The 26,989-nt window shown below is 42.3% G+C and overlaps 1 protein-coding gene across 20 annotated transcripts in view; it reads right to left on the bottom strand.

Moving 5' to 3' along the window:
• The window catches only part of plxna1b (plexin A1b), a 284,396-nt gene that overhangs the window by 84,421 nt on the left and 172,986 nt on the right, over positions 1-26,989 (bottom strand). For all 20 annotated transcript variants that reach the window (XM_088085695.1, XM_088085701.1, XM_088085692.1 and 17 more), the window contains 5 exons: positions 25,565-25,665; positions 21,640-21,763; positions 19,675-19,828; positions 18,460-18,559; positions 10,683-10,797 (listed from right to left, as the gene is read on the bottom strand). In XM_088085695.1, the coding sequence (XP_087941821.1) occupies positions 10,683-10,797; positions 18,460-18,559; positions 19,675-19,828; positions 21,640-21,763; positions 25,565-25,665 (594 nt within the window). The remainder of the gene's footprint in view (positions 1-10,682; positions 10,798-18,459; positions 18,560-19,674; positions 19,829-21,639; positions 21,764-25,564; positions 25,666-26,989) is intronic.

Raw genomic sequence — 26,989 nt, 5'->3', positions numbered from 1 at the left:
CACTTCCTAGTCTTTTTCAGTAGCTGCCTGTTACTAAACAACCTACTTTTGGCTGGATGTGCCTCAGCAAAGCTATGATACATAAATTAGCAGCATAAAATTATGTGTCACAATTTACTCAAAGAACAAGTTGTGTAACACAATACCAGTGAATAAAACTCTTGCTACTGCCAGGCTTTTTTTTCTCCACAGCGACACCATATAATTCATCGCTTTTGCCCATTTTCATCTTTAACTCAGTTTGGCAGAGAAAAAGCAAGTGAACGCCTCAGCTTCGGTGTGTCGTCTATGGGAACAATTATGCTGTCAGCCACCAGAGGGAAAATAGCACCTAACAAATTAAAAATTACTTTTTTCTGGATCTGTGAGGTGCTTTGTATTTGAAAATAATGTGAAATCTTTATGTGGTGGGGAAAATTAGCCCATTTTCTGGTCTTTAAGGCATTAAATACATACTCAAAAACTTAGTGATACTGAACGCTCTACTGGCACCCGGGTCCATCTCCATGTCACCAAAGCTTGTATGTCTCTGGCCATCTTGGGTTTCCACAGGAAGGCAATTGTGTCAGTTAAATGGAGGATAGAATAAAAATCAGTGCAGACCACTTTGCTGAAACAACACTGTGAAAAGCTCCACACAACAGAGACAGTTAGCTGCTCTTGTGAGATTGGATGGCGCAGCACGCTACAGGTTTTTTTTTTCTCCCCCTCTCTCTTTCTCTCCAGCCTTTCCATCCCAGCAGGCGGTCCCTGTTTCTCAATCACACTCACTCTCCTCAGCTCTGCCTGCACTTCCGAGTTTGTTTTTCCTTCTACTCACTTTGCAGTGTTATTCATTTGTCTCCAACTGCCATCATCTCTTTCTCTCAGTGACGCTGCATTTATCTCTTCCTCTCTCTGACACACACGAGGGTTGATGGTGAGAATGCAATATTCATCTGTGTTCACCATTAGCTGGGCTGACTGTGAGGGCTGCGGAAATGAAGATTTAATACAGCCTGAATAATTAAACCGCAGAGACCTGTCATTGACACATTGACACACACACACACACACACACACACACACACACACGCACACACACACACACACAAGCGTGCACAGACACAAACATTTGACTTGTGCATGGGCCTAGTGCATAATGCATCTATCATGTCATCATATTCCTGTGCGCGTGCATTTGTGTGAATATTTGTTTCTTGTTAGCTAATTCATCAAGCTCATGTAAGGCTGGGCGATATGGTTACAATAAAATATCGCATTATTTTTTAGCTATATCACTATAGACCATATAGATATGTCCATATTTTGAAATCTCCTCTAAACTACTATAGATGACTAAAACACAAAATTTTTACATGAACTACAAAAAAATAAATCAAGTAGCTGCTGTCATAATAAAATTAAAGTACTGTTATAATTAAATAGATCAAAGCAGCAGCAATGGTGCTTTTATTTTGAAGCACCTGGCATGTCTCTGGCTGGAAGTGTTGATGTTGTCTTTAGCAGTTAGTGTTAAATTAAACCGTTACAGTGTCGTTTCATGCTAATGTGAAGTCACCTTTTTTCTCCATCAACTAAAGATCCAGATGGTCAGGAGGATCCGTTGATGTAAACCGCTAGAAACACTGAACTAAAACACTAGAACACTGAAAGCAGTTTCTCGTTACAAAAAGTGCAATTATGGTGCCGCTCATCGCAGTTGGGTATCTTACTAGAGTGGCCGTCGCAAATATGAGAATGGCCATATCTGAAGCCAGTGTTTGGTTTGTCCGTTCTGGGCTACTGTAGAAACATGGCAGTGCAACATGTCAATCTCTATAAACTACAGGCCACTCTCTATGTAGATATAAACAACTGACTCTAAGTTAAGGAAAACAAAAAAATCTTATTTTTAGGTGATTTTTAACATAAAAATGTAACAATTGTATCATATTTCCATTTCTTCCAACATATCCCCCTAAAACTTACGCACTGCTCCTTTAAGTTTGCCAGCACTAAGCTCAACTGCTTCATATTTTCTCAATGTCATTTAAGGATTAACACTCTTTGACCAATTAAACCAAAAAAGTGTCCTTCAAATCTGCATAAATGTAAAGCAAGCTGCATTTTCTAAACTCCACCCTCTCCCATAAATATAACTCTGCCGTCCTTGTGTAGTTGTCCACTAAGCACTCTTCTTAGGGTATAACAGACTGCTCTCTCCACAGTGTCTCCCAGCCAGGGCGACCCACCCTCCCTGCCTTCTGTTGGGGAGGAATTGATGCACAATGTGAAGAGGTTTCAACAGTAAGAGAGGGAATTTTAAGGAAAGCTTCTGAAAAAACATAAGGAAGAGCTGGAGGAGAGGGGGAAAAAAGGAAGATAAGCTGTGGGACGATGAGGCTAAAAATAGCCAGCGAGAGAAAGAGAGATGAAACAGCTGCATGCATATGTGACAGACTGTGCATGTGTGTTAGCCTGCAAACACATCTGTGTGTGTATGTGCACGACAACTGCATCTAGGGACAAAATCCACATCTCTCCTGCGATTTCCGCTCCCTGATACAAACAGTATGATCGTGTGGGAAGCACACACGCAGGAGTACAGCGTGACTGAGGGGCTGAATTACATTACCACGACTAAAAAAAAACACTCCCTCAATTCACCTCATTGTTCTCCATTAACAAATTAGAGGATTGTACAAGAGAGTTTGCCAAAACACCTGATACAATCTCACTCTGATTTCCCCGAGGTGGAAACATGATTATTGACTCTTGGAAAAGTTTCCTGAGAAAGCCTACGAAAACGGGGAGGATTGTCAGAAGCAGTCTGAACAGCTACGGGAGCTCTGCTGCAACCAAACCAAGGGTTAAACGCTGGGCGATCCCGGCCCCACTAAGATCCATCTGGCAAAGAAAGCATGTGGTTACTTCACCCTGTCGCCTCCACTTCCTCTACATGTTCCTTCAATTTCTCCTTCTCTCTCCCTTCAACCGAGGGTTGCATTTGGAAAATAAACTGCGTCACTCTGAATGTAATCTGCAGCTTGTTACTGCCAGACTTCTCTCCTCGCCTCCCTGCCCTTCTCTTTGTTTCTTCCTTGACTTTTTCTTCCTTCTCTTCTATCTCTGTTTACATCTGGTCTCAATTACAGCACCTCTGTCCATCTTTGGTTTGTCTTTATATAACAAATGAAGCACAGGAAAGACCGCATTGTTTCAGAGAACTGCCTGAGAGATACTGCATCCTACCTCCACCCATTTTCTCATTCATATGTTCCCTCTTCCAGCATTGTTTATTTTTTATTAAATATGGCTTGGGGCACAACCTCTCTTAATATCAGGCAGAAACACATGTGTGTCCAGCTAAGAGCTAACTGATTTGCACTTTGCTAGTAAGACCAGGGTTCCTTTAGCTGAAGGCAAGTTAGATTTAAGACTTTTAAAGACTTTTTTCTAATGCCACTTTTTTTTATTGTAGCAAAACAAATTTAATAAATTGGTGCAGTTAATGCACAGGGCATTTGTTAAATAACATATATAAAAAAGAAAGAAAATCATACTTCCGATGTCTAAGCATTTTCAAGAATTTTGAAAGATTGGTTAAAGAAATTTTAGCACAAATTTAGGCCTTATTTTTAGATTAATGAATTCAATACCTTTTGAGACTTTTTAAGGATCCGCATGAACCATGAGTGAGATGAAAAGGACTAAAAATTACTGAGTTACTGAGAGATGGTGGAGGAGGGAGGGCCAGATGGACGAGAGTGGAGTCTGCAGATTGTGACAGTGGGCAGAAAAAGGCGACAGACCTACCCAAACATGATCTGGGTGAAGCCATGGCGTAGGAAGAGGAGAGGGGGTAGGATGAGAAAAGGAGATATTGGTAACTGATAAAGACACCAGGAAGAAGAGAAGGAAGAGTGGAAAAAGGAAAGGATAGATATTATTCAACCACTCCCCCTCACCAACCTCCCCCCTCCTCCACATGCCCCCTGCGGCCCCGTGCTGCTGGTTGTGCTTCGTCCTGATAAGAACCAGTGACAGTCACACACACGCTAAAGCAGTATGGGCAAACACACACGTATATCCATGCACACAGCGAGGCCCCTCAAGCGGCCTTGGCCCTACAGTCTGTGGGATGTCCTTCTTTTGGAGTGTGTGTGTGTGTGTGTGTGTGTGTGTGTGTGTGTGTGTGTGTGTGTGTGTGTGTGTGTGTGTGTATGTTCTGCTCAGTGTCTGAGTACCAGCCAGGGTAAACACAGTGTGCCAGAATGTCACGGTCTAGGGCCTTCACACCTCCATCACAAATAACCCTTTCAGCCATGGAGAGTGTGTGTGCGTGCTTTTGTGCATGTGTATGTGTGCGCGCATGTGTGTGCATATGTAAGTCTGTGCGAATGTGTGTGTGTGTGTGTGTGTGTGACGGGGGGAGAAAGGCAGAGAGTGAGCATGTGTTTCTGTGACTGTTTAAGAATGTGTGGGTAGGCTGTGTGCTATAAGTGTATGTGCTTGGTTAAGGGTGTGAGAGAGAGACAGCACTTGAGAAAATATATTCATGTGTATTGTTATGCTTTGCTCCAAGTGCAGCCTATATCGAGTCTCTCTTATTAACGCAGCGTCTAGGGATGATGCGTCATATGCTAACATTACATCTGTGTAATTGGCAACAGACAGCAGAGCTTATGTGTGAATACGTGAGCACAACTGCAGTCACACTTTGATCACGCACATGCTTCTCTGTACTGCGTGCCTTCAGTTTGTATTCATTTTCAGTGTATTAAGAAAGGCATAGTCCAACATTATTTGCTTTCTTGCCAAAAAGTTAGATAAGAAGGCTGATACCACTTTCATATCTGTGGGGTGAATATGAAGCTACAGCAAGAGACCTGTAGGTTTAGTTTAGCACAAAGACTGTAGACAGGAGGAAACTGTTACCTGGGTCTGTTCAAGGTATCAAAATCCACCTTTACGTGCCTCTGAAGCTCACTAATTAACACATCATATCCATGACCCTGGACAGGAAAGCAAATATGTGTATTTCCCCAAATGTAAAACTATTTCTTTAAAAGGTTTCATGCACACAACCACACAGGTAGGAGGAAGAGAAAGATGCATGCAAAGAAGGGACAGGAGGAGGTCAAGGAGTGGAAGGTGTTGATTTTGTAAAAGAGTGAAAAATTCATCACAGGAGCTGCACATTCCACAGTGCACAGAAGTGGAAGACACTTAGCCCTTTTGCATACACATGTGGTGACTAGGCCTGACTTGGTTTAACTCGTGGGTGTATTAAGAGACCTAGCGTTGGAAGCAGGACCTTGTTTTTCCTATGAAGGTGCATGAAGTAAAATTAATCATTTTGTAGGGATTGTGATGCTCAAAAAATGCATCCATTGATTTACAGACATCTTTTGCCCAATGTAAGTCTGTGGGAGAAAGTCTTTTTGGGCCCAATGGCATCACGTGACAGACTCAGGAGTTGTAATTCCAGTTTTTGGCTATTACAACAACTGGCTTCAAAGCCCAGCACACTTCCTGGGGCCCTGGCATCAGCTCAGCCCAGCAGGTGGGACCTAATTGATGATACGTTTTTCTTAAGTGGATGACATATAAAAGCAGTGCCTTGCTTAGCGCTTTACTATAGCACTTTGCAACTGTTGTCGGTAGCCAGGCTGTTGTTATAGTTACATAGTAATCATTCCTGAATGATAAAGAAGCCCATCTGATGACACCTCAACCCGCTTGAAGGCGGTCGGGCAGAAATGGTCTATCTCTGGTGCAAACCTGATGCAAATCAAAACAGTATTGTTTGATTTGGTATGGCCAAGAGTACCAATGGAAAACCCCCAACTGATGAGAAAGCTACTGTGACTTAATAGATGTAAGGACACAACATGCCATCTGGATTACATCAAAAATGAATTGCAAGGCATCATACTGTTTATAATGGCTGCATCCTGACAGAAAGTGAAGTTTGGAAGTAAATCTAAACCACTCAACCAAATTTGGAAGATTTTTTTAGATTTTGTAAGTGATGCCCATCACTTACAAAATCATCAAATCATACAAATCATCACAGATTTTTCCTCAGTTCTGCCCTAAACCCAACCTAAACAATACCAGCACTGTTTAAAAGTACGTCTGTTGTATGTTAAGTTGAAACTCAAAATGACGAATAAAAGAGTGGAGCAGAGAAAGAGAGAAATAAAATTGGGAAATGTGACAGCCAAGGAGTTAAGGAAGGCGCTGTACCCACAAATCTCAATCAAGTGAACCGCTGCCTTGATTGCTCGAGTGAGACTGAGCCTTTGCTCTGCAGCAAAACAAACACGTAAGCATGTCTTAACATAGCTGAGCCCAACCACCCCGAACCTTGCCTGGCACTCATCAAGGCTTTGGCTCAGAATAGCATTTTCTCTTCAGGGGTGTGCAAGGAGAAAGGAGGGAGAGCAGGAAGAGAAAGAAGTGGAGAAAAATAGGATGAAAATGGCAATCAAGCAAGTTCAAAAAGAAAAGAAAACAGAGGATCAGAGGAGCAGATATACTACATGAATAAAGGAACAACACAGCAAGAGGACATGCTTTCCGTCTTCCTCTCTCACCAGCTTTTTTTGTTTTTATTATAAAGTAACTCTTACTCCTCTCCTGCAATTTTACGCCCGGTCGCTCCTTAATTCGAGAATTTGTTTGTTGTGCCATTGGAGGCATTGTTGATTCATGCATATTTGATTTGCAAATGTCACTCATTATATTTATTTCCTCCCCGCTTCCTCTGTCTACCCATTTCTTTCCCTCTATTTCCTCTCTATCTTGACACAGTCTGTTCACAAAAACAGACAATACTTTCACTCCTTGGTTGGCTTGTTTAATACATTTTTTGTTGGATTTTATTTCTTTTAACCGACTTTTTTTTGTTGCCTAATGAAACATATTCGATATGATGTAAGTTGGTCAAACAAATTAAAGATGGATGAGGCTGCACTGGTTGTGCGAGAGGGAGAACAGAAAATAAAGCAGGGAGGGGGGAAAAAAAAAAGAAAAAAGTCCTTGTCGGTAACACACCGATCCTCTGGGTTGCCATGGTAACACAAGATTCAGATACCGACGGAGATGAGAGTGAAAACATTTGAAGAGGAAAAAATGAAGAATAAAGCGGAGGAACATTTGATGTTCAACTGTCACATGTTTTATATTCAGAATGAGGACACTGGTGTTTACTGATTTTTATTATTATAGTATAGTTATAACTATTCATATTTAAGGTTTTAATTTTTCAAGGTAGTAAAGAAATGGAAGAGAGAGAGTTGATCATCTTAGTATAAAAAAGGAAACTTCACAAATGCAAAGTTCAGCTGTTTAAGAGATAGATCCAATTTTTTTAAAATGGGGTGGTATCCGCTGACAGTATATAGAAACAGAAGATGTCAGTCAGCCAGATTGGAGAATCTATTGCCGTGGAGGGGTGAGCAAAAAAATACTTTTAGCCACCTAAAAAAAGTCCCACCTTAAAAAAAACAAAAATAAAGCTATTATATCGAAATTGAAAATAAAGCTATTAAATCATTCTCTTCAAAGCCACATTTCACTGAGAAAAATAGTGATTAAACATTGCTGAACACAGGAGCTGCTGGTCTACTCATGCTTCAAACAGTTAGTTTGTTTGTGTTATTGTGTATTTGAAAAGGTTACTTTGGATTCACCAAAGTCACACAATAACACAAACTAACTAAATAATCAAGGTAGCGGCAGACGAGCGACTCCTGTGTTCAGTGAGCTAAAATGACTGTTTCTCTCGATGGAGTCTGGTGGCTTTGACATGAGCATAGATGGGGAAATGGAGCTGTTAACAGCTTCTCTGTTTGAACAGACTGTCTGACAGAAAGGTTAAGTAGTGAAAATACACTCAACATAGCATCCACTTGAAGCGATGACTTTTTTTTTTTTTGAGGTGGCTAAAAATATGTGTTGTTGATGACTCCTCCAAAGTAGTACGTTGCTAGGTTTCCAGACTAGACTTCAGCTTGCTTCTTCAAACCGAGAGTGTGCTGACTGACATCTAATGTATGTAATACACTGAATATGGATAAGAACCCCATATAACCCCACTTTAAAAAAATCCAAACTATCCCTTTAACTTTGGTCTTGGTCCCAATACATGAGGACTCAGACCAGCTGGTCCAATATTTTCTCTTTGCTCTCCCGTCTGCACGACACAACACTGCTCAGACCACACAGCCAGACGTGAGGAGCAGCCACCTCTCAACCCTGTGTGAAAACTTCTATCTGGCCTTTGATCGCGGTCTGAACATGAGTCTTATTTAATCCTGTCTACTGTGTTCTTTTGCAGCAGGGAGCAGCAAAGGTCTGAGTGAGTGTCGGCTATCAGGAGAGACCATTTCACTCTTATGTTAAACACTGCTATTTGTATTCAGAGTTAAGCTACAGCACGGCAAAAAGGATCGTTTGAGGTCTAAATTAAGGGTGTGAGCACACACACGCATGCACACGCACGTGCACGCACACACACGCACATGCACACACACACACACACACACACACACACACACACACACACACACACACGTCCCTGATGGCATGCCAACCCATTCCCACTCTACCAGCAGATAAAGAGGCAAAACCATAAGGTATTAAGGCAGAGAGGCACATTTCTGTCCTCCTTCTCCCTTCTTTAACTATATATAATCCACACACAAGGTGAAGAAGAAGGATGAAAAATAAATGGGGTGAATGAGCATCAAAGTGGTGAAGGATGGGGTGCAGAGAGGGAGAGAGATGTTAGAGGAGAAGGATAAGTCTAGCCTACAGGAAGAGCTGTACTTGTTGGGGCATTGAGAGCGCAACTAATGGATATGGCAGCTAGGAGAAGGATGATGAATGACTCTGTGTATGTGTGTGTGCGCGCGTGCTTGTCACTGTCAAAATGTTTACACTTTTGTGCATGAAAGACACAAAGTATAGTAGCTGTGTGTCCGTGTGTGCCTGTGTGTGCGTGTGTGTGACAGTGCAGATGATGGATTTTCTACTGGAGCATGTGGTCGGTGGTTTCTTGGGCAGACGAGGTGACAGGAGAGGTCTCTCTGTCCACATGCCACTGTCAGCCGGACTGTCTGTCCCTTCTCACTCCCTGCTGCCTCTCTCACTCTTCCACTCTCTCAATCTCCATGTCTCCGTTATCCATTTCTCTCCCTCCCTTTGTCCTGCTGTTTTTGTTCTTCCTGGTTTTAACCAAGCTTCTAACTCAAAACATACTGCACCAAAAGCACATTTTTACATCATCGTGCCTCAAAAACTGTAACTTATCAGCATGTGGACAGACCTTCCACTATCTGATATCAAAAAGTCCTCTTCTCTTGTCGTTTATCAATATCACCATGTAGTTTTTATGTTTACTTGTGCATCCTGCTTTCCTTCGATTTTCCTTTCGTCACTGCAGGCCTTTCCTGTTTATCCATCCGTTGCCCCTCTGGCCCCTCTCAGCTCAGAGTGTGCTAGCCAGCGCTCTCCCCATGTCTTGCAGATGGGCGCACTAATCCGCTAACATTAGCTCCGTGAGGCGTGAAGGCTGGGCCCGTGTGTTGTTTTGGATGGGCATGGCGGCTGTGACTTAGCATGCTAGTGTTTGGGATTCTACACAGCTCCGGTTGAGAGAAGAGATAAAGAGGAAAGTAATTGGATAAAGGTTGACCAATTAATAAAGGCCGGTGATTCAGGCTGGCCAACAAGGAGGGGGGATTTAATCTGCATAGAGATAACGCAGAGAGTCAGACCACAAACACAAGGAGATAGCATGGGGTTGTGTGTACGCGTGTGTGTATTCGTGCTTTTATGTGTGCGAGGCATCAGTTAGATAAAGAACAGGCATGACTGTCAGTCACCTGGGAGTGCAGTGGATTTACATACATAAGTCTATTGAGAAGATGTGCATTTTTTCTGTGCCTCTTAATATATGCAAGCCTGTGTCTGGTGTTTATGAAGAGAGAGCGAAAGAAAAAACACAATGAAAACATTGCATGGCTGTGTGTCCATCACTAATATCCTCGTATACACTCCAGCAGTTGACAAACACTTGTTATGCCTCGCATGTTGCCCGCTGTGGCCGCCACTCTGCACGATTGATATTAGCTTTTATGCTAATGCAGCATTTGGCTATGTAAGAACAAGGCAGTATTTCCATAGACAGTCATTCATCCCGGCCTGCTTATGGCCTTATGGGCCACGACAGAATTATTGCTGCACAGTACACAAGCTGTTGTCACTGTGCCAAGAGCTGCTATTACACATACAGACAGCAGACACACACAGCGGGGTGATGTGAGGAAACCCTGAGGCGAAAGCCACAGAAGGTGTGAGGGTAAAGGTGCGTGTGCGGCTGAGTGCAATTTGTGCCTATGTTGCTAAAATTTGAGATTGCATGTGGGAGAAAAGGCTTTCATTGCATGATCTGCCACACTATATGTGAGAAAAAGAGGTTATATCAAGAGGAGCTATTGCAGACGTGCTCAAATCTTTTGTTTTAAAATTACATTCAGCAAAACTATATAAAAAAATCAAATCTCTTGAGCTACATTTTGAATTTATCCCACACTTACATCAAGGGGAATACCCATGAAATTGAATCAGGGCTATAAGAATGTTGTCAAATTAAAGCAATATGAAACTGTCCTCAGCACGACTCTTACCTCAGAGATGTTGACGCGTCCCTCCTGGAAAGAGCAGTCGTTGGCATTCTGGGTGCACATGTGGCGGTACTTGCACCAGTGGCATGGGAACGAGCCGTTTACACAGGAGAGGCAGCTAAAACAGAGACAGATGAGAGGAGACGGTTAGGAAGTTAGCAGGGTCACCTGCTTTCCAAGTCTAAATTATTTATCTTACTGCGTCAATGCTTCATTTGACAAAGCATGACAGCAGAAAGCAAGACAGAATGGTGGTGGTGTCATGCTGTAAAATTTATTAAAAAAGAGTTACTGACTTTAAACCAGTAATATCTTGTACTGTATGTGTTAACCAAACTAATAAACTGGTTAGAAGAGGTCATTATATTTTATTAAATCTGTTCCAATGTCATCTCCTCCGTATGTGAGTGCACCGACATAAGGGATTGCTTTGGTTTCTTTTCAGATGCCTTTCACAAATATTTAAACCTATAAACCCTGAAAGAAATTGCTGTGAAAAAATTAAATGAGCAGCTCGATAAGCAATGTTCCATAAACCACAAGAAATTAATAGATTAGAAAATTATTCGTAAAAAAACTGTCTGGAAAAACTATACTTATCACAACTACATATTCAAAATTATTAGAATATTTTAAGCACTTTTTACAAGTAATTTCCTTGTTTTTTTTAACTCATTCAGTTTTGTTTTTGTTTGTTTGGGGGGTTTTTTTTGCAAATTTTCAGGTAATTTTCTTGTATGTTTAACAAATTTCTTGCTAATTTTTGGATCATTTCTTCTGTTGTTACTTTTTGCCTTCTGCCCATGTTTTTGAAAGAAATCAAGCCAATTTGCTCTGGTTTCAAAGGGTTGAGCCAGTCTCAGGGAATATAAAGTGGACTTTTGGGGGTGTTTGAATTAGAGCTCTGTCATATTTATTTGATAATATATAAAAGGTAACACGATATAGGCCTGTTTTTACAGTGCAAAGTCAGGTTTTTAATCAGACTGGCCCAAAACTGCTGCCGTGGATCTGGCTCGGGTCAAGCTTCGAGCTTAAGACACTGTGCGCTTTCATGTAGGGCTGGACTGGACTTTTTTGGACCTGATCAGAGTTAAGATGAGCAATTTCATATTGAAATCTCAACCTCTCCGCTCATTCTTTGTCTACTTTGTCACCAGCTTTTCACAGCACAAGCAGGTGTTTACATATAAAGAGTATGGGGAGGATTAAAAAGAAGGGCAAAGTATTTAGGGAAAAACGGTACTGACTGTGATACAGAAGGATCTATTAAAATGTCGATACCTGTCCTACTGTAGTCTTTGTTTTTTAAATCTTTACTCGCAATTTTTTTCTCAGACTTCCTTCCTTTCACCGTCTGGTGGCTATTTATCAGCCAATGTCAAGTTTGGATTTTTCCCACCCTGTCTGGAATCCTCTTTTCTTCCTCTCACCTTCAGTCCTATCTATCAACTGTCTTAACCTCTTTCTCCCCCTCACTTCCCTCATTCATCACTCTCCGCTCGCTTGTAACTGCCCGTCGCTTCTGTATGTCCAATGATCTTCCTCCCAATGGGCCTACTCTGCATATATTTCCCCCACTCTTCTCCCTCTTTCCATACCTCTGCTGCATCCCTCTCTCCATCCATTCAGCCCTGAGCCTTTCTTTCTGTCACTCCGTCTCTGCCGCTCTCACTCTATCTATCCCTTTCATTCGCCGCCTCCTCATTTTAAAAAGCCCCCCCCCCTCGTTCTTTGTCTAAAGCTCTCTTTCATCCGTGGGGCTAAGAGCGCTCCACCATTTTAAATTCACCTGCTTTAGCCGAGGCGAGGTGCAGACAGACAGGCTGAAAGGGAAAGATGGGAAAAAGAAGAGAGGGAAGGAGAGAGGGAGAGATCAAAAGCAGGTGGATTTCCCTCAGAGAGGTTTAGACGCCAGGTATCGTGGGAGAGAGAGGGGGGAGAAAATAGGGAGGGGGGGAGTGTAGCCCGCGGGGCTCTGCATGGGAGTCTCACGGGAGAGGGAGGAAACGTTAGGTTGCAAGTTGGGAAGTGACTGTGTGTGTGTATGAGTGTGTGTGTGTGTGCGCGCGCGCGCGCGTGTGTGTGTGTGTGTCACATCTAAGGGGACCTGCGGAGGAGAGCCAGACAGGTTCAAGTATGCAGTTTATCAACACAGCTTCATGTTATTGGTCCTCTTTCAGCCCCAGAGACATACTACGCTACTTGGTATCTCATTTATGTGCGCGGCATTATCTAATGTAACCGTTATGAGCTCACAAATAAAATTGTTTCATTTTATTACAAAGCATACAGGGTTTTTTTCTGTGTGACTCATTTAGCTATCACGGTTTGTGGGAGCATATGGTTTATTGGGAAAATATAATAAAATACTACATTTAATACAGTCAAGGTAAGCAAGTCTGGATCCATAACAATAAAAAGAGCGGGTGCTTAACATACAGGCTGATTTGTATTCAACCACATTTGCCAGGTGTGAATTTGCGCGTGTGTCTGAACTGCTATGAGCTCTCGACGAGCTCACGAGTGTGTTTTAACCCCTGTGTAAAATGCCAGCAGCCCTTCCCCTCATCTGCGTGAAAAATGAAGGCTTTAACTCTTGAGCTCTGAGATGCAGCCCATATACGATTCCATCAAACCCTGACGTGGATTCATTTGGATCAATTAGGGCCGCTCGTTTGTCAGGTGCATGCTTTAAGTGATCGTTTCCAGCCCGGACCCCTCCTTTTTAGCGAGATCAGAGGCTGGAGCTTAATTCAATCCCACTGCCGCTTTAATTGACCAATTTAGCATTGTGCTGAGAGAAGCTGTCCATTTAGAATGAGGGATGTGCGGCTGTGGAAATAACAGGCCTCTTAATACCACACAGGAGCAAATAGGAGATTTGTCAGTGCTGCCGACAAATGGAGGGAAAGCGATTAGGCTATGCTAGGATAGGTTAGCATACAGTGCACAGACTCAAACAGCAGAAGTGGGGGGGGGTTGAGCTTAATGTTTTGTCTCAAGTGAGTGGGTAAGAAACAGAAGAAAGAGTGTCAAAACTGGACAAAAGAGCAGATGACATTATTGATGCAAGACAAATGAACACGTGGCAAGTTAGCCAAGCTCGATGGTGTTTGTTAGCCTGGCAACAATTGCTAGTTTGAATGTCAAAAAGATTTTTTTTTTTTGTTGGGGGCCCACCAACGGAACAGCTCTCATCAAAATACAGTAAAACACCAACTCAACACAGCAGGCAACCAGAGCCAAGCAGAGAACAGTACAATGTATAGTTAGTAGTTCACCCCCGTCAACACATCTGTCACTGAGCCCTCATAATAATCATTTTTATCCCAGCTTTTATCTTTTATTCGTGTCAAATCAACCTTGTTAGTGTACCAGTGACTGAAATAACGAGCAAAATATCAGCAGGTAACCGCTGCCAACTTCCCTTGACTTTTATGATTACGGCCTTTGAAATAAAAGACGGTGCCATTATGTGTGCCACCCAAGGCCAGTGGTGGGCCCTGTATGACAACCCCCTACTGCTCGCTCTTTGGTTCCTCCAAGTAACCAGGGCCCCCCTGTCAGGAGCTGCCTTAGGATCTCCAAACCCCTCTTTTAGCCTTGGTGCACACCCTTTTAAGGTAAAGCCCACCCAGGGCCATTTGTGGGCATTTAATAATTCTCTTGTCCAGGGGTGGGCTCCCTTTTTTCAGACCCCCCAGCATCTCCCTATTCCTTCTTCCTGTCACTCGCCATCGCCCTTAGCCACTCGGAGGCTTTGAGCGGCTGCAGACACGCTCCCCGTATGGCCACGCTCATCATGCTAATTTAATCCGTACATATTCAGATGCTAATCGAGCTGCACTAGCTTACTGTTTTTTCAGGGCGCAACACAATGGGCTATGATTTCCTCCTCTCTCCTCTCCTCAGTCAGTTTGGAGTTCTAAATACAATCGGCTCTCCTAGTGAGGCGCGTTTGACACTCCTGCACTTGGCAAAATGAGTTATTTATTGGCTCCTATTCATTTCAAAGAAGTGGAGGTGAATAATTTAATGGTCCTCCAGAAGAGTCTATCCCATCATTACTGGATCCCTTTAAAATCTAAAGGGGGTTAATATAACACAGTGTTCATGCACATCCTTTTATTAGTGTAAGTCTGAGTGTTTAGTTTACAGAAAAAGAGTGCAATCAGAAGTGGAAAACGTCTTGAAGACAAAAAGCCTCAAATTCGTTGCATAATTCTTCTACATCTTCTACTGCACTCATTTTCTATGTTTTACCGCAGATCCACCGCTTTTTACATTTCTCTCCATCAAAGAAAACTGTACTCTCTTCTTCCTTGCACTTTTTCTCCCAATTACTGTAAGAGCACCCTCAATCACACAACAAATGACCCAGTCACTGACCGAGCCGCATTAAGCATAGCGAGAAAAGGTGCTTCAAATGGCCTTATACAGACATTTAAACCACAATTCATTTCCAGCCTATCTTCTCGATCTTTAATAAATGGGGGGCTGCGGAATGAGAAAAAGCGTATGGAAATATTTAATTAAGGAGCAATCATGGCCGTGGGTGATTTTCTATTTCAATCTCGGCAACCCTTAAACTGAAACAGTGGGAATTCTAATTAGATTAATACCACTATGCAAATTTATGGCATTTTTGAAAAGGCAAGGGCCACGACGTAATCAGTTGAGTAAATAAGCAGGAGGGGTGTGTTTTTTTTTGGGGATGGAGGATTGAGTGTAAACTATTAAGAAACATGATGGGGGGATTCAAATATCCCCATATCGTGTAGCTGTTACATTTAAACCAAAGCATGTCCAATGATTCACTGTATTGAGGATGAGACATAAGAGCACATTTTAATAGACTGTTACAGAGCACAAGAGATCTGGTAAATGTAATAAGGTTTTGGTATACAAATTAATATATGTTATAACTCTGTTATGTATGGCCCGTTGGACGAGAAGATGCCTGTGAAACATAAACAACTGTTTCAACACATCATCAATATTCTATGCTTCAAATTGTGGAAGACAAGATGTGCCATGGCTATAAAACAGACCGCCATTGACAGCGATATGATCATTAGACAGATACATGCAGAACTTCAAAGGAGGAGAACTTTGAGAAAATTCAACGTATTCAACTTGTATAGCTGTATCTGTTTCTGCTTCATATGGATATGTGCTATATACATATACGCCGTAAATGTGTACAAGCAGTACATTTGTTGTTGTACTTATTCATTTTATTGTCTTACTAATTTCTGTATGTAATTTTTTGGTTGTTGTTGTTTTTTGTTACTCTTTGTATTATACAACTTAGACATCATAGGCCATTCTAAGCCAGCTGGGGTGGGGAGGGGAGGGAAGAGTTAGACAAAAGGTTAACTTTCCTTGAGGACTATCAATACCCACAAAATCTGTAAAATGCATGGACAAACATGAATGAGATGTGTTGTAGAAATGATTTATTATTGAAACTATATGAAAATGTTATCACAAAAAAATGAATCAGCTCCTTCCTTTGCACATACAGGACATCTGACATGGACTCAAAGACAGTTCTCTGTCATAATGTATGATGCCACATTTGCACTATGGTATTTTATCACTTTGGGTATGATATCCTTTTGTTTTGTTTCGTTCTGTTGTAATGTTACTTCAAAGCCTATTTAAATAGTTGAGACTGCAAAAATAGACGGCGCAGCTGATGAGTATCGTTTCTGCTCGGAAATTTCTGCATGTTTTCAGAACATGTGCATCCCTCATTGTGTAAAAGCCTGCAGCATTTGAGTTTAAGCCCATTAGAGAAAGACTTGGCTCTGTAAAGAATGACCAAGCATCCTGGAAACAGGGGCCATGCGTGTGGCTGCACGGACCTGAAGTCATTACGCCAACAACATTACCAGTCTGATCTCATCAGACGCCACACACTGACGTCTGCGGGGCACAGCGGGTATGCGAGGCCGGAGTGCCAGCTCCAAATGGGGTTCTTATCTCAGCATCTATCGTCGCCATCAGTCGCCGCCGAAGATGCAACGTGCCATATCTGTAACTTCATTAAACGTGTCCATTACATCACTCGGAGGCTGTATTAGATCAGCCCAGGGAGCGGATTTAATCAGACTTCATTGGGGTAATATCTTCAAATGGGCGACTCTCTTGTCTGCGTCACTTCTGATACATTTCTTACACTGTGTGAGATCATTGCCATATTAAAATCTTAAATGTGACATCGCATTTTAATACATTCATTAGAGGACGGTTACTTTTTTTTTTTTAACTGGGTGTTTTCTATTTAAGCATGAAGCAATTTGTACTCACAGGATTTACATCTGACGCAAGATGTACCCAAGGCAGTAAAAGGCACTGGGAGTTACAGCAAACATCACGGTGTCCTTATGGGACATGAATTAACTGGGAGTTTACATTGTAAACCACCACACCCTTAACCAGCTGAGCTAATCATCACTGCTCTGGCAGGGGATTTTTCTGTGTGAGAGCAGGGAGACGGGGGTAGCTAGGTTAAAGGTCACAGTAACGGATTAGGTGTCCGGGACGTTCAGAGCTTCAATGATCTGTAAGCGACAGAGCGGAGAGAGGTGTGGCTGTGTATGTCTATGTGTATGTGTGTTTGCGGACAATCCTCGGAGGAGGCTCATCTAACATCCAGAGGGAAGCCAGGATGGAGCCCTGCGGTACCCCAGGGGCCTCTGAGCCATCTGCTGCCCCTAGGCTAATACCCCAACAGACGTTTCTGCCTCCCCTGGATCAGCCATGGATGGACAGGAGGGAGGGTATCATGTGGGGCGGGGCGGAGGAGTTAGAGGATTCTTTTACCCCAGCAGGGTGCATCGGGCTCATGCTAGGCCTGACCTAGGGGTGTGGCTCGATGGGTGGTGGAGATTTTCAGCAGAAGGTGGATTAGGAGAGGCAGTGGAAAGCTGAGGGCATCTGGAGGGTGAAGGAGACTAACTCATCGAAAAAGGCACAAGGCTTCACTCCCTATATTACATCATCACAGTATTTGACTTTGTCTTTCTTGTGTAAATAAGTACCATGGTGAGTACTGAGTGCTCAGAAAAGCTGGAAGTATTTGTTTTATAAAGCGGAGAGGAGGCATAAAAGTGGTTAGAGTGTGTGATTGGGAGGCATTACAGCAGACCATGGCGTAATGAATTAATCATTGAAGTATCATTAGTGTGTGTCGTGGGTTATGATAATAAGACTAGAATTACCATCTCATATCCCAATCGTTTCTCATATACGGCACGTTCGATTTTTCACTCCAATGGTAACACGAGCCTCCTGTGGAGGTCGGAGGGGGGTGGCATATTTGTGTGTGTCTAACTGTATATCTCATGAAGAGTAACATGAGACAGCCTTCAGGGAGACTACACAGAGAGTCCACCTTTTTAAAGAACGAGAGGGAGAAGACTGAAACAGATTTAAAAAAAAAAAAAAAAGCAAATGACTATCAAATGTATCTACAACAGGGTTTCCACATTTTCATCACATTTATCATAGACAAAATTTGGCCATAATAAATTTTACATGACCATTTACAATGGAAACATGAAAAGAACTGTAAAGTACACTCATTTTTCGGTTAATTCTATCATTAAAGGCTGACACGGAGCAGTAGAGCTCCTGTATTGGAGAAATAACAGCCAACAGTTTTTCGTTACTTTTCCAAAACTTTCATGGATTTTTTTTTTTTTGACTTTTCCAGGTTTTTCCATCAACGTGGGAATCCTGCCAGAAATATTCAAACAGTGTAACTTACGACTGGTGGACGCTGCAGTTGTAGAAGACAAAGTCAACGCTGGCAAACTTCTTGCCCGTCTCCTTGGACTTCAGATAGAGCTTCACCACCCGTTTGTCACCTGCACCAAATGATGAAAAATATATATTTAGATTTAAACTGTTCTTTACGTCTTTAAGTTTTAGAGAAAAATATAATCTAAAATAATTACTAAACAGCTCAAACACCATACCAACAACTTAATTTAATCACTGGGAAAATATGTGGTAAATTGGATGTCTATTAAAGCAAAACAAAAACCAACTCAGTGCCACCCTTTAAATTCCACTTGTGTGACCTCGACAAATAACACGCACACACAAAGAAACACTGTAGCTCAACGACACACACCGCTCATCTCACACCCACAGTAGGGTGGCATTAAAAATAGCAGCACCAATAAGTGTTTGGATGCCAGAGCTGATGAGAACTCATAATGGGGCATAATGGGCTGAGTTGAAGAACTACTGAGATTTTGCTTTGAGGAAACTTAGAGCGCACAATCTGACATGTTTTCAGTGCTTTGACTGTCGATACCAAACAAGTTTTTATCATTTGTGGCTTGACAGAATTGGACATGAAACAGGTGAATAATGTCTGCACAAAATAAAAAAAGGTGCAGCAGATATTTTTAAATTTAACGATAAACCACACTGAAGTCACTGCTTTGAAACGACGCTAGAAGCGTAACCAGTGTCGTTTAGATAGAAAAAAAATAGAATAAAATGAAACTGACAACAGTGCATAATGCATGATAATGGGAATTCAAAAACGGTTCTATTTTCAGTAGATAAATGTAGACTTGTGTTTGGGGCTTTGTATTGGAATGGGTGAGCAATATTGGTGGTGACAAGGTATTCTAAATATAGACGCACTAAACAAATAATGTGGTAACATTAAAATTCTGTTCGAGCTTTTCTCCAATTTTAATGTACAAAAAGAGTCCTTAGAAGGAGACACATCAGCCCATAGTGGTGAATATACAGTGCTAAGTGCTATAGACAGGGGCGGGAAGAGGGACAGACAGGGAGATGACATAAACATAAAACATGTCAAATGGAGTGCCAACATAAAAAGAGTTCATTACTAAATTCCTGAAATATATTACCAACACTCCGTAATCCATACCCAACCCGCCCAACGCTACCACCCAGTGACCTCACCACCCCAATGACTTCATCATCCTTCATTCCCGACCTTTATTCCTTGTGATTGGGATGATCTCCCGGACGGAGGGAGACAGGCAGAAGATGTGTGCACCCTGGATCCGTCCCTCCGTCTCCACATAGTCCTCGAAGGAGCAGTTGACCCCCGCTGACAGATCAGGCACGTTACGAGCCTGTAGGACCAGCTAGAGAGAGAGAGGAAGAGAGGGGCAATCAGTACAAGATCAATGGAAGGACATGGTGTACATGGATTGTTATAAGATATGACATGAGGGTTAATGGGTGTTGGGGAAGGAGGGGGTGGGGGTGGAGTGAAGTGTGGGTATGAGTGCATGTGACAGCGACGGGAATAAAGGAGGGTGAGTGCTTGTGCGCGCGCATGTGTGCGTCAGTCGGAGCAGCTATTACAGCAAGGTTAATGTGTTCGTGTTAATGCGCGCAGAGAAAGTGAAGCAAACTGTAATCAGTCAAACCTATGTGGTTACATTGAGGAGCTGCTGACAGAATGAGAGCTCTCATGCCCGCGCGCGCGCGCGCACACACACACACACACACACACACACACACTTATAGATTTCTATTATATAGATGGCAAGACTGAGATTCCTAGTTAAATCTACATGTTAAGTTACAGCTGCATCCTTGGTGTAAAATTCAGTGACTTTTAAATGACTTTTCATTTTCTCACTGCACTTATACACGTACGACTACCAAGAGTTCATTTGCAAAAACAGATAAGGGACATTTTTAAAATGAATAAACCACCAGTTTGATTGATATTCCTTTGAGTGCAAAAAAAACATGATTTATGAATATTTGAAAACTTAGAGATATCTTATCACAACAGCCAATACCGGTTTGACTGATATTTCCTGTCTTGCAGAACTTCACTTAAAAAATATGACTTAGGAAAATAATGAAAAGAGATATCTGTTTTTGGCAATTAACCCTTCACCACGTAAATGTGAAAAGGTAATGATTTGGGAGAATGCAGCAGACTTCTTTCCTACCTAGACCTTAAGGGTGCGGGTGGAAATGAATCTCACACCGCACCACTGTTAACTAAACTGGCTATGCTTGTTTCTAACAACAGTGTGCTTTGTGGAACGCAGTGCTGTTTAACAGAATAAGAATCTATGTGCCAGAGTGTGTATATGTGTGTGTGTGTGTGTGTGTGTGTGTGTGTGTGCGTGTGTGTGTGTGTGTGTGTGTATTATGTGTGCCCTGTCTGAATTCAAAGCTTTTTGTGGGTCTGTGAACGCAGCTCAGGCAGAACTCTGGTCAAGTTTTTGTTTTTTTTTCTCGGGAACAGTCATGGGGGGCTAATTTCAGTTTCAGAAAAGCATTTTCTGATAATCAGCTTGTGGTAAGAATGATCAGAGATGATCTGATGAGATCAATGGATTAGGAGGAGCAGCAGCTGTAAAAGTGAGCTAAAGCAAACTTTAAGAAACAGCGCTGAACCACAGAGGTGTGGTTTCCATGGGAACGCAAACGTTTTGGTTTTTTTTTGTAAGGTAGGTTGGAAAAACTATGGACAACATCAAATAAAGAGTGCTGCTGTTCTAAAAAATAAAGCATTCTATTTATATGTGAATGAACAGTTAAGTTCCACTTTCACTACACCCGGCATTCTGCTGCTCCATCTGTGCCCAGAGTACGCTCCGGACTCTAAGAGAGTGGTGTTCTGAATAACACTGAATAGTGTAAGTATTCCAACAGCACACCTAAGGCAAAATAAAGATTAAAACATGTTTTTTAAAAAAACAATTAGTGGGAGCAAAAGCTGATACTGTGGCAGGAAAACACAAACAAATAGTATGACTAAGTGTATGATGCCTTGGAATGAGTTTTAGCCCTTTTTTGTGGATACTGAAATTTCATAACCATCATAAGTTTATCCCTTTCTTGTATGTTGATGTTTTGTTTTTTGTTTTAAATGGTAAAACTGTGTAATTTCCTTTACAATTGACACAACAGACAAGAGAAGACAAACCTGAACTTCAGACATGGTGACAGAGATATTTCTTGGCTGAACGGTGAGCTCCACACACTGCCTCTGGTCAGACGCAAATCTCTGAGCCTCTCCTGCTCGCTCACAGCGGTCCTTGCGTGAACAACTAGGGAGAGGCAGTAAAAGAGGAGGAGAGAGGGGAAAGAAAGGGAGACGGGGAAAATTATGAGACAGATAAGAAGGGAGGTGACAAGAAAAAGAAGAAAGGAACAGATGAGTGAGACAAGAGGCGAGGGGAGGAAAAAGAGACAGAGACTGTTAAGCTAATATGACAATCATATTAAGATGACAAACATGCACAGCCATCACCGTCACACAGAAATGGGAGCAATAACGGAAGACAAATAGGCAAATAGCTTCCCCCAGCCATTACTGCAGGCCTTTACATCACTACCTTATTGGCCCTGACATTTGTGCAAGAACCACTAAGCTATATGAACATCCAGTCCCCCTCATCTTTTCAGTTTACAACCCCGCCCAACTCAAACTTCTCAGGAGATATACAGGCAATCATTAAAGTTTCCCTGAACCGTAAAAATGATACAATTCCTACCAGCCGCATATCAATGGGGTCAGCAATTTCCCCCGCTTATTACGAGCCAACTGATCGTGCTAAAAAATCCGCATACAGCCCCGTATTGTAGCCTTTTTACTATTAGCTATTCATAATGCATTAGCTATCACTTCACCTTCACGCTAACAACAACTGGTCCCGGTGGTGAGAGGGAAAGTGCTGATGCGGCTCTCTGCGAGGCCTTAACAATAAGAGGGAGGCGGGAAAAAAATGCTAACTGCCTGCTCTGAGCAGCAGCCCCCCCGTCCCCTCGTTTAGTTAGCCTTCACTCGAGCTCAGCAAGAAAAAGCTGTCGCCAACCACTCCCCCAGGAGTCACTAACTCACACACACACACACACACACGCATACATACACACTGTACAGGCATGAGTAGAGATGCACAAAGGTATGTACACGTTTTCTCATTACGGACCTCTTTTCCTTCTACTGCTCCTCTGGCGTGTGACTATTGTGAGTTTGTTTGAATGAAGTGTGCCCATTTGTCTGGAAGCACCTGCATGTGTGTGTGTGTGTGTGTGTTTGTGTGTATTCCCCGTTCATTTCCACTGCTGATTGAAACTACCATAGCTCTTAATAAGATGTGGCTAAAAGCACCAGAGGGCCAAAATGAGGCTTATAAATAATTTGCCTATTAATACCAATTTGCCTGCAAGGGCCTCAGCCAGATTTGGCAACACTAATAGGTAAGAAATGATCGAGCTGCGTTCAAGACACAAGGTCAAAACGTGCCCAAACAGGAGGGTATCTCTAGATTAAGTCCATCACGATTGTGTGTGTAATTTCTAAGATGCGTGTGTGTGACTGCTAAAATGGAAAAGCACAGGTGGCGTGTGAGTGCCTTGAGGAAAGACAGGTTGGTGATATGTTTTGTAAGTTTAATTAACACACCGAGAGATGGCATTATGCTAAATGCTCGAGGTGCTCCAACTGTGGTTTAACATCCTGTCACCTTTCAATAACATGTAACTGCTCTCTCACTCTCCTGTGTGTGTGCACACACACGCCCTCAAGTCAACGGGAGGAAATGGAGAGATTACATACAGACACAGTGTTGCTACACTTGTGAGTGATTAGATTTATTTTCTAAACATTACAAACCTCCACTCTTAATGTTACAAATCTAATCTTAAACAGTTATCTTAAAGCAAACATAAAACCTAGTCCGTAAGCCAAATGCTAACACTAGCAGTGACTAATCCTTAATCTGTTGCCAAAAAGTTAAGTATTTAAAAAGCAAATGTGTAGTGAACCATGTTCACATCACACACTCACAAAAACAAGCTAAATACCACTAAGATAAATGGGAGTGTCAGTGATGCGGGCTGCCAAGCTGTGTTGTTATTTATGTGCTATTAAGAGGTTTCGCCGGTTGACAGACTTCCACAGGATAAATGTATCTCTCCTGGCAGGGAGCTTTCAAGTTGGAGAAGTTAGATTTATTCTATGAATCATAATTATGTGGCTAATTAAAAGGTGTTAGAGACATTCCGCTAAAGTTATTAAAAGGCGTTAAAAATAGTTTGAGGTGAACACAGGCCACATTCAAAGCAGCAGCTGGCTGCCTACTTTTCTTCGGTGTGCAGCGTTTAGGTTCTCGATACGTGTCAGCCTGTCGAGGTTTCACTGAGCAGCTGGACAGCCTTTAAGTTGAGCATTTACATGTTAAAACAAACTTGTTCAATGATTTATATTTTATGAAATAAAGAGAAAGAGTCTGATTAAAGGAGTAGCAGTTAAGCTCTCTGTGGCTCAGATAGCAGTGCATCAATAATCAAATTTTAATACAGCTTAGGAAATTGAGGGGGTCGATATTCATATTGGCCATTATCTCATATATACTGTGGATAATGTCTGGAGAAATCAGGTGCAGAGTTTTTTTTTGACCTCTTTTGCACTGCATAAAATACCCACTAACAAGCTTTTTAATGTATTGTGAAAGGCTACAATCTGCATTCCCACCCGGGTCAAATGCAGTGCTGTTTGCATGTTCTCCGGCCTGTCTGTGACGTTGAACATGACATACCAAAACAACCCCCAACACACACACACACACACAGACACAGGCACTTTTCTGCTGCAGAGCCGCATACACAGCTCTTGTCTACTGGCAATGGGAAAGCTACCAGTATCCTATTTTTAGCCGTTTTACCCATGTTTAAAAACCTGCTTGCACACACTGATTTTGGGGCATTTCAGATATGTAGCACAAAACAGGAGATTGTCTATGTCAGAAGTGTTCTCATCTAATGAAAATAGAGGTTTGATTTAGGCGAAGGCCACACAGTTCCCGAATAATCATCTCTTCAGTTATATTTGTTACCATCTTTGTGAAAATTACTCTTCTTCTCAACCCGACCATTTTTGTTTCGCATGAATTGCATGGTAGAAACTTCATCACATGCCCACTCGCTCACTGTAATTCTCTGGACAATGACTTGCTCTATTCACACATGGGCTCAATCTAATAAAACACAAACTTTGCACTAGGAAGCTAGCAGGGTAGAGTTTGTTGAATGTCCGATTCAACTCATTTGGACAATTGTGTTCTCAAATACAGCTCCTCAGACTAATGTCTAGATAAAAGTTTGCAGTGCATGTGTGAAAGGGTTTCGGTTTCAGTCTGTCAGTTCAATTAAATATCAGAAAAATGCAATTCTTAATATTAAGGTCTCTTTAAGACTCATCAAGTTAAACTTCTTGTCTTTACAAGACATAATTAAATATACGAGTAAGGTTACAACTGAAAATAAAATAAAAGTAACTACAGACATCTTCACAGTTGTAAACGCCCACAAAAAGCCCCATGGCCAAAACACAAATGTATCCACTATCTCCATTCCTAAGGAAAACTCTCAAAGGGAAAATGCCCCCTATTGAGAAAAGAATGTGCCAGTTATTGTGAAAAAAAACTTTGCAACGCTCCTTTCTGCCCTACTTTTAAAAAACTCATGGAATAGATTCAAAAACTGAGAACAAATCTGGTGTCAACTCAAAAGAGTAAATGTGATCAATGATCATCAGTTCAAGCCTTGATACTCTCATACTTTTTATTTTCAGGAGATAAGAACACGAAAACAACCCCTGGAATAGCACAACCTGGAGTCTATTTTGGGGAGAATTTTCCCTTTAAACAACAAGAACTGGAGTATCTGGGGGAAACAAAGATCTCCTGAGCTCAAACATTCAGGTGGGTGCCTCCACTCCAACATGATCAGCTGACACACACCTAAAACACCCAAACACTTCTTTTACAATTATCTGCTATACAATGCAACAGAGGGGTACCAGGGTGAAGTGTGTTAATGTGTGCATGAGTGTGTGTAGTACTTACACATTGTGGAGGACACACCATCCACAGTGAGGGTCTCTGGAGCCCAAACACTCCCCACAAGTGGTGTACTGCTCGCAGCTTTCCACTGGAACTCGTACCACCTAGGGAGACAGAGAGAGAGAGAGAGAGAGAGAGAGAGAGAGAGAGAGAGAGAGAGAGAGAGAAGGAGAGCAGGAGGTGATGAAGAATAATTAGTTTCCTCATTGTAATCAAACTTGTAAAAACAAGCTGTATATTCAGCTGGATGTAGACGAGCATTTGACAGCTTATCAGACTGATTCAGTTCAGCAGACAGTCAGTGTGTGTTTGTGTCTGTGTGTGTATGTCCCTCAGATTGAAAGAAAGCTTGTCTGTGAGAAGTGTGTGTTTTTGTGCATGCATGTGTTCTGGTGAGTGATTCCAGTCCAGTGGTGTGTGACAGCCTCCAGTGAAGCGTGTACAGGAGAGGCCTCGCAAAGCATGCTGGGACACCTGACAGGTGGCTGTGGTAACAGTGCTGTGATTGACAGCTGACCGCAAACCCCCCACCCCCCTCGTGTGTCTATGTGTGTGTGTGTGTGTGTGTGTGTGTGTGTGTGTGTGTGTGTGTGTGTGTGTGTGTGTGTGTGTGTGTCTGCACATGTATGACACACAGTGAGAGGATTAAAGCGCCTGTACAGAGCCTGTGCAACAACACCTTATTTCATCTCTGTGACAAGACTCGGTCAGTGTGTGTGTGTGTGTGTGTGTGTGTGTGTGTGTGTGTGTGTGTGTGTGTGTGTGTGTGTGAGCCATCCACAGCCACACTGGATGAACGAGCTTGCTGATAGGCTACAGATGTTGCCTAAGAAACAAGATCGAGTGTTTAAGTTAGCCCTCCACTCCTGCTAAAGGTGATGACAGATGCTTCACAACACGGCCCCAATGGGTCTGAGGTGTGTGTGTGTTTCAAGATATTTACAAGATATGTGTGTTAAAGTGTGTGACAGATCGCTAGCATATGCCCAGAATGCTAGCGTGCGACAAAGTGGGCACGTGTGTTTGCTCGTATGTGTGTGCACATGTGCTGAAAAGTGTCAGTGCTGCATTCAACTTTTCTTCGCCAACGGGCCCCAAGTTGTTGAGTCGCTTGATCATTGTTTCATGATGTGTGTGTGTGTGAGTGTGTGTGTATCAAATTGCCACAGCAGGCCAGTTTTAAATCATGCAGCAGAGTGTGAGCTGGCTGATCAGTAAGTAACAGCATTTAACAACCCTTCCCTTGGGTAACACTATTATAGCGTAGACACACACAGATTTAACCATGAGAGCCCTGTCCGAGTGGTATGTGGGGACTAAAGTAGAGTCTGGCCCAGTGGGGGCTGACTTTTTTATGAGGTCGGGATGAAAGAGGAGATATGAGAGAGACGTATGGAGAAATACAAGAAAAGAAAAACATATGGCAGA

The sequence above is a fragment of the Plectropomus leopardus genome, chromosome 2 (assembly GCF_026936395.1).
Source record: "Plectropomus leopardus strain MGB_pleo_1.0 chromosome 2, ASM2693639v1, whole genome shotgun sequence".
Lineage (NCBI taxonomy): Eukaryota > Metazoa > Chordata > Actinopteri > Perciformes > Serranidae > Plectropomus > Plectropomus leopardus.
The sequence above is the reverse complement of the archived record's forward strand: the minus strand, read 5'-3'. Positions and strand labels throughout refer to the sequence as shown.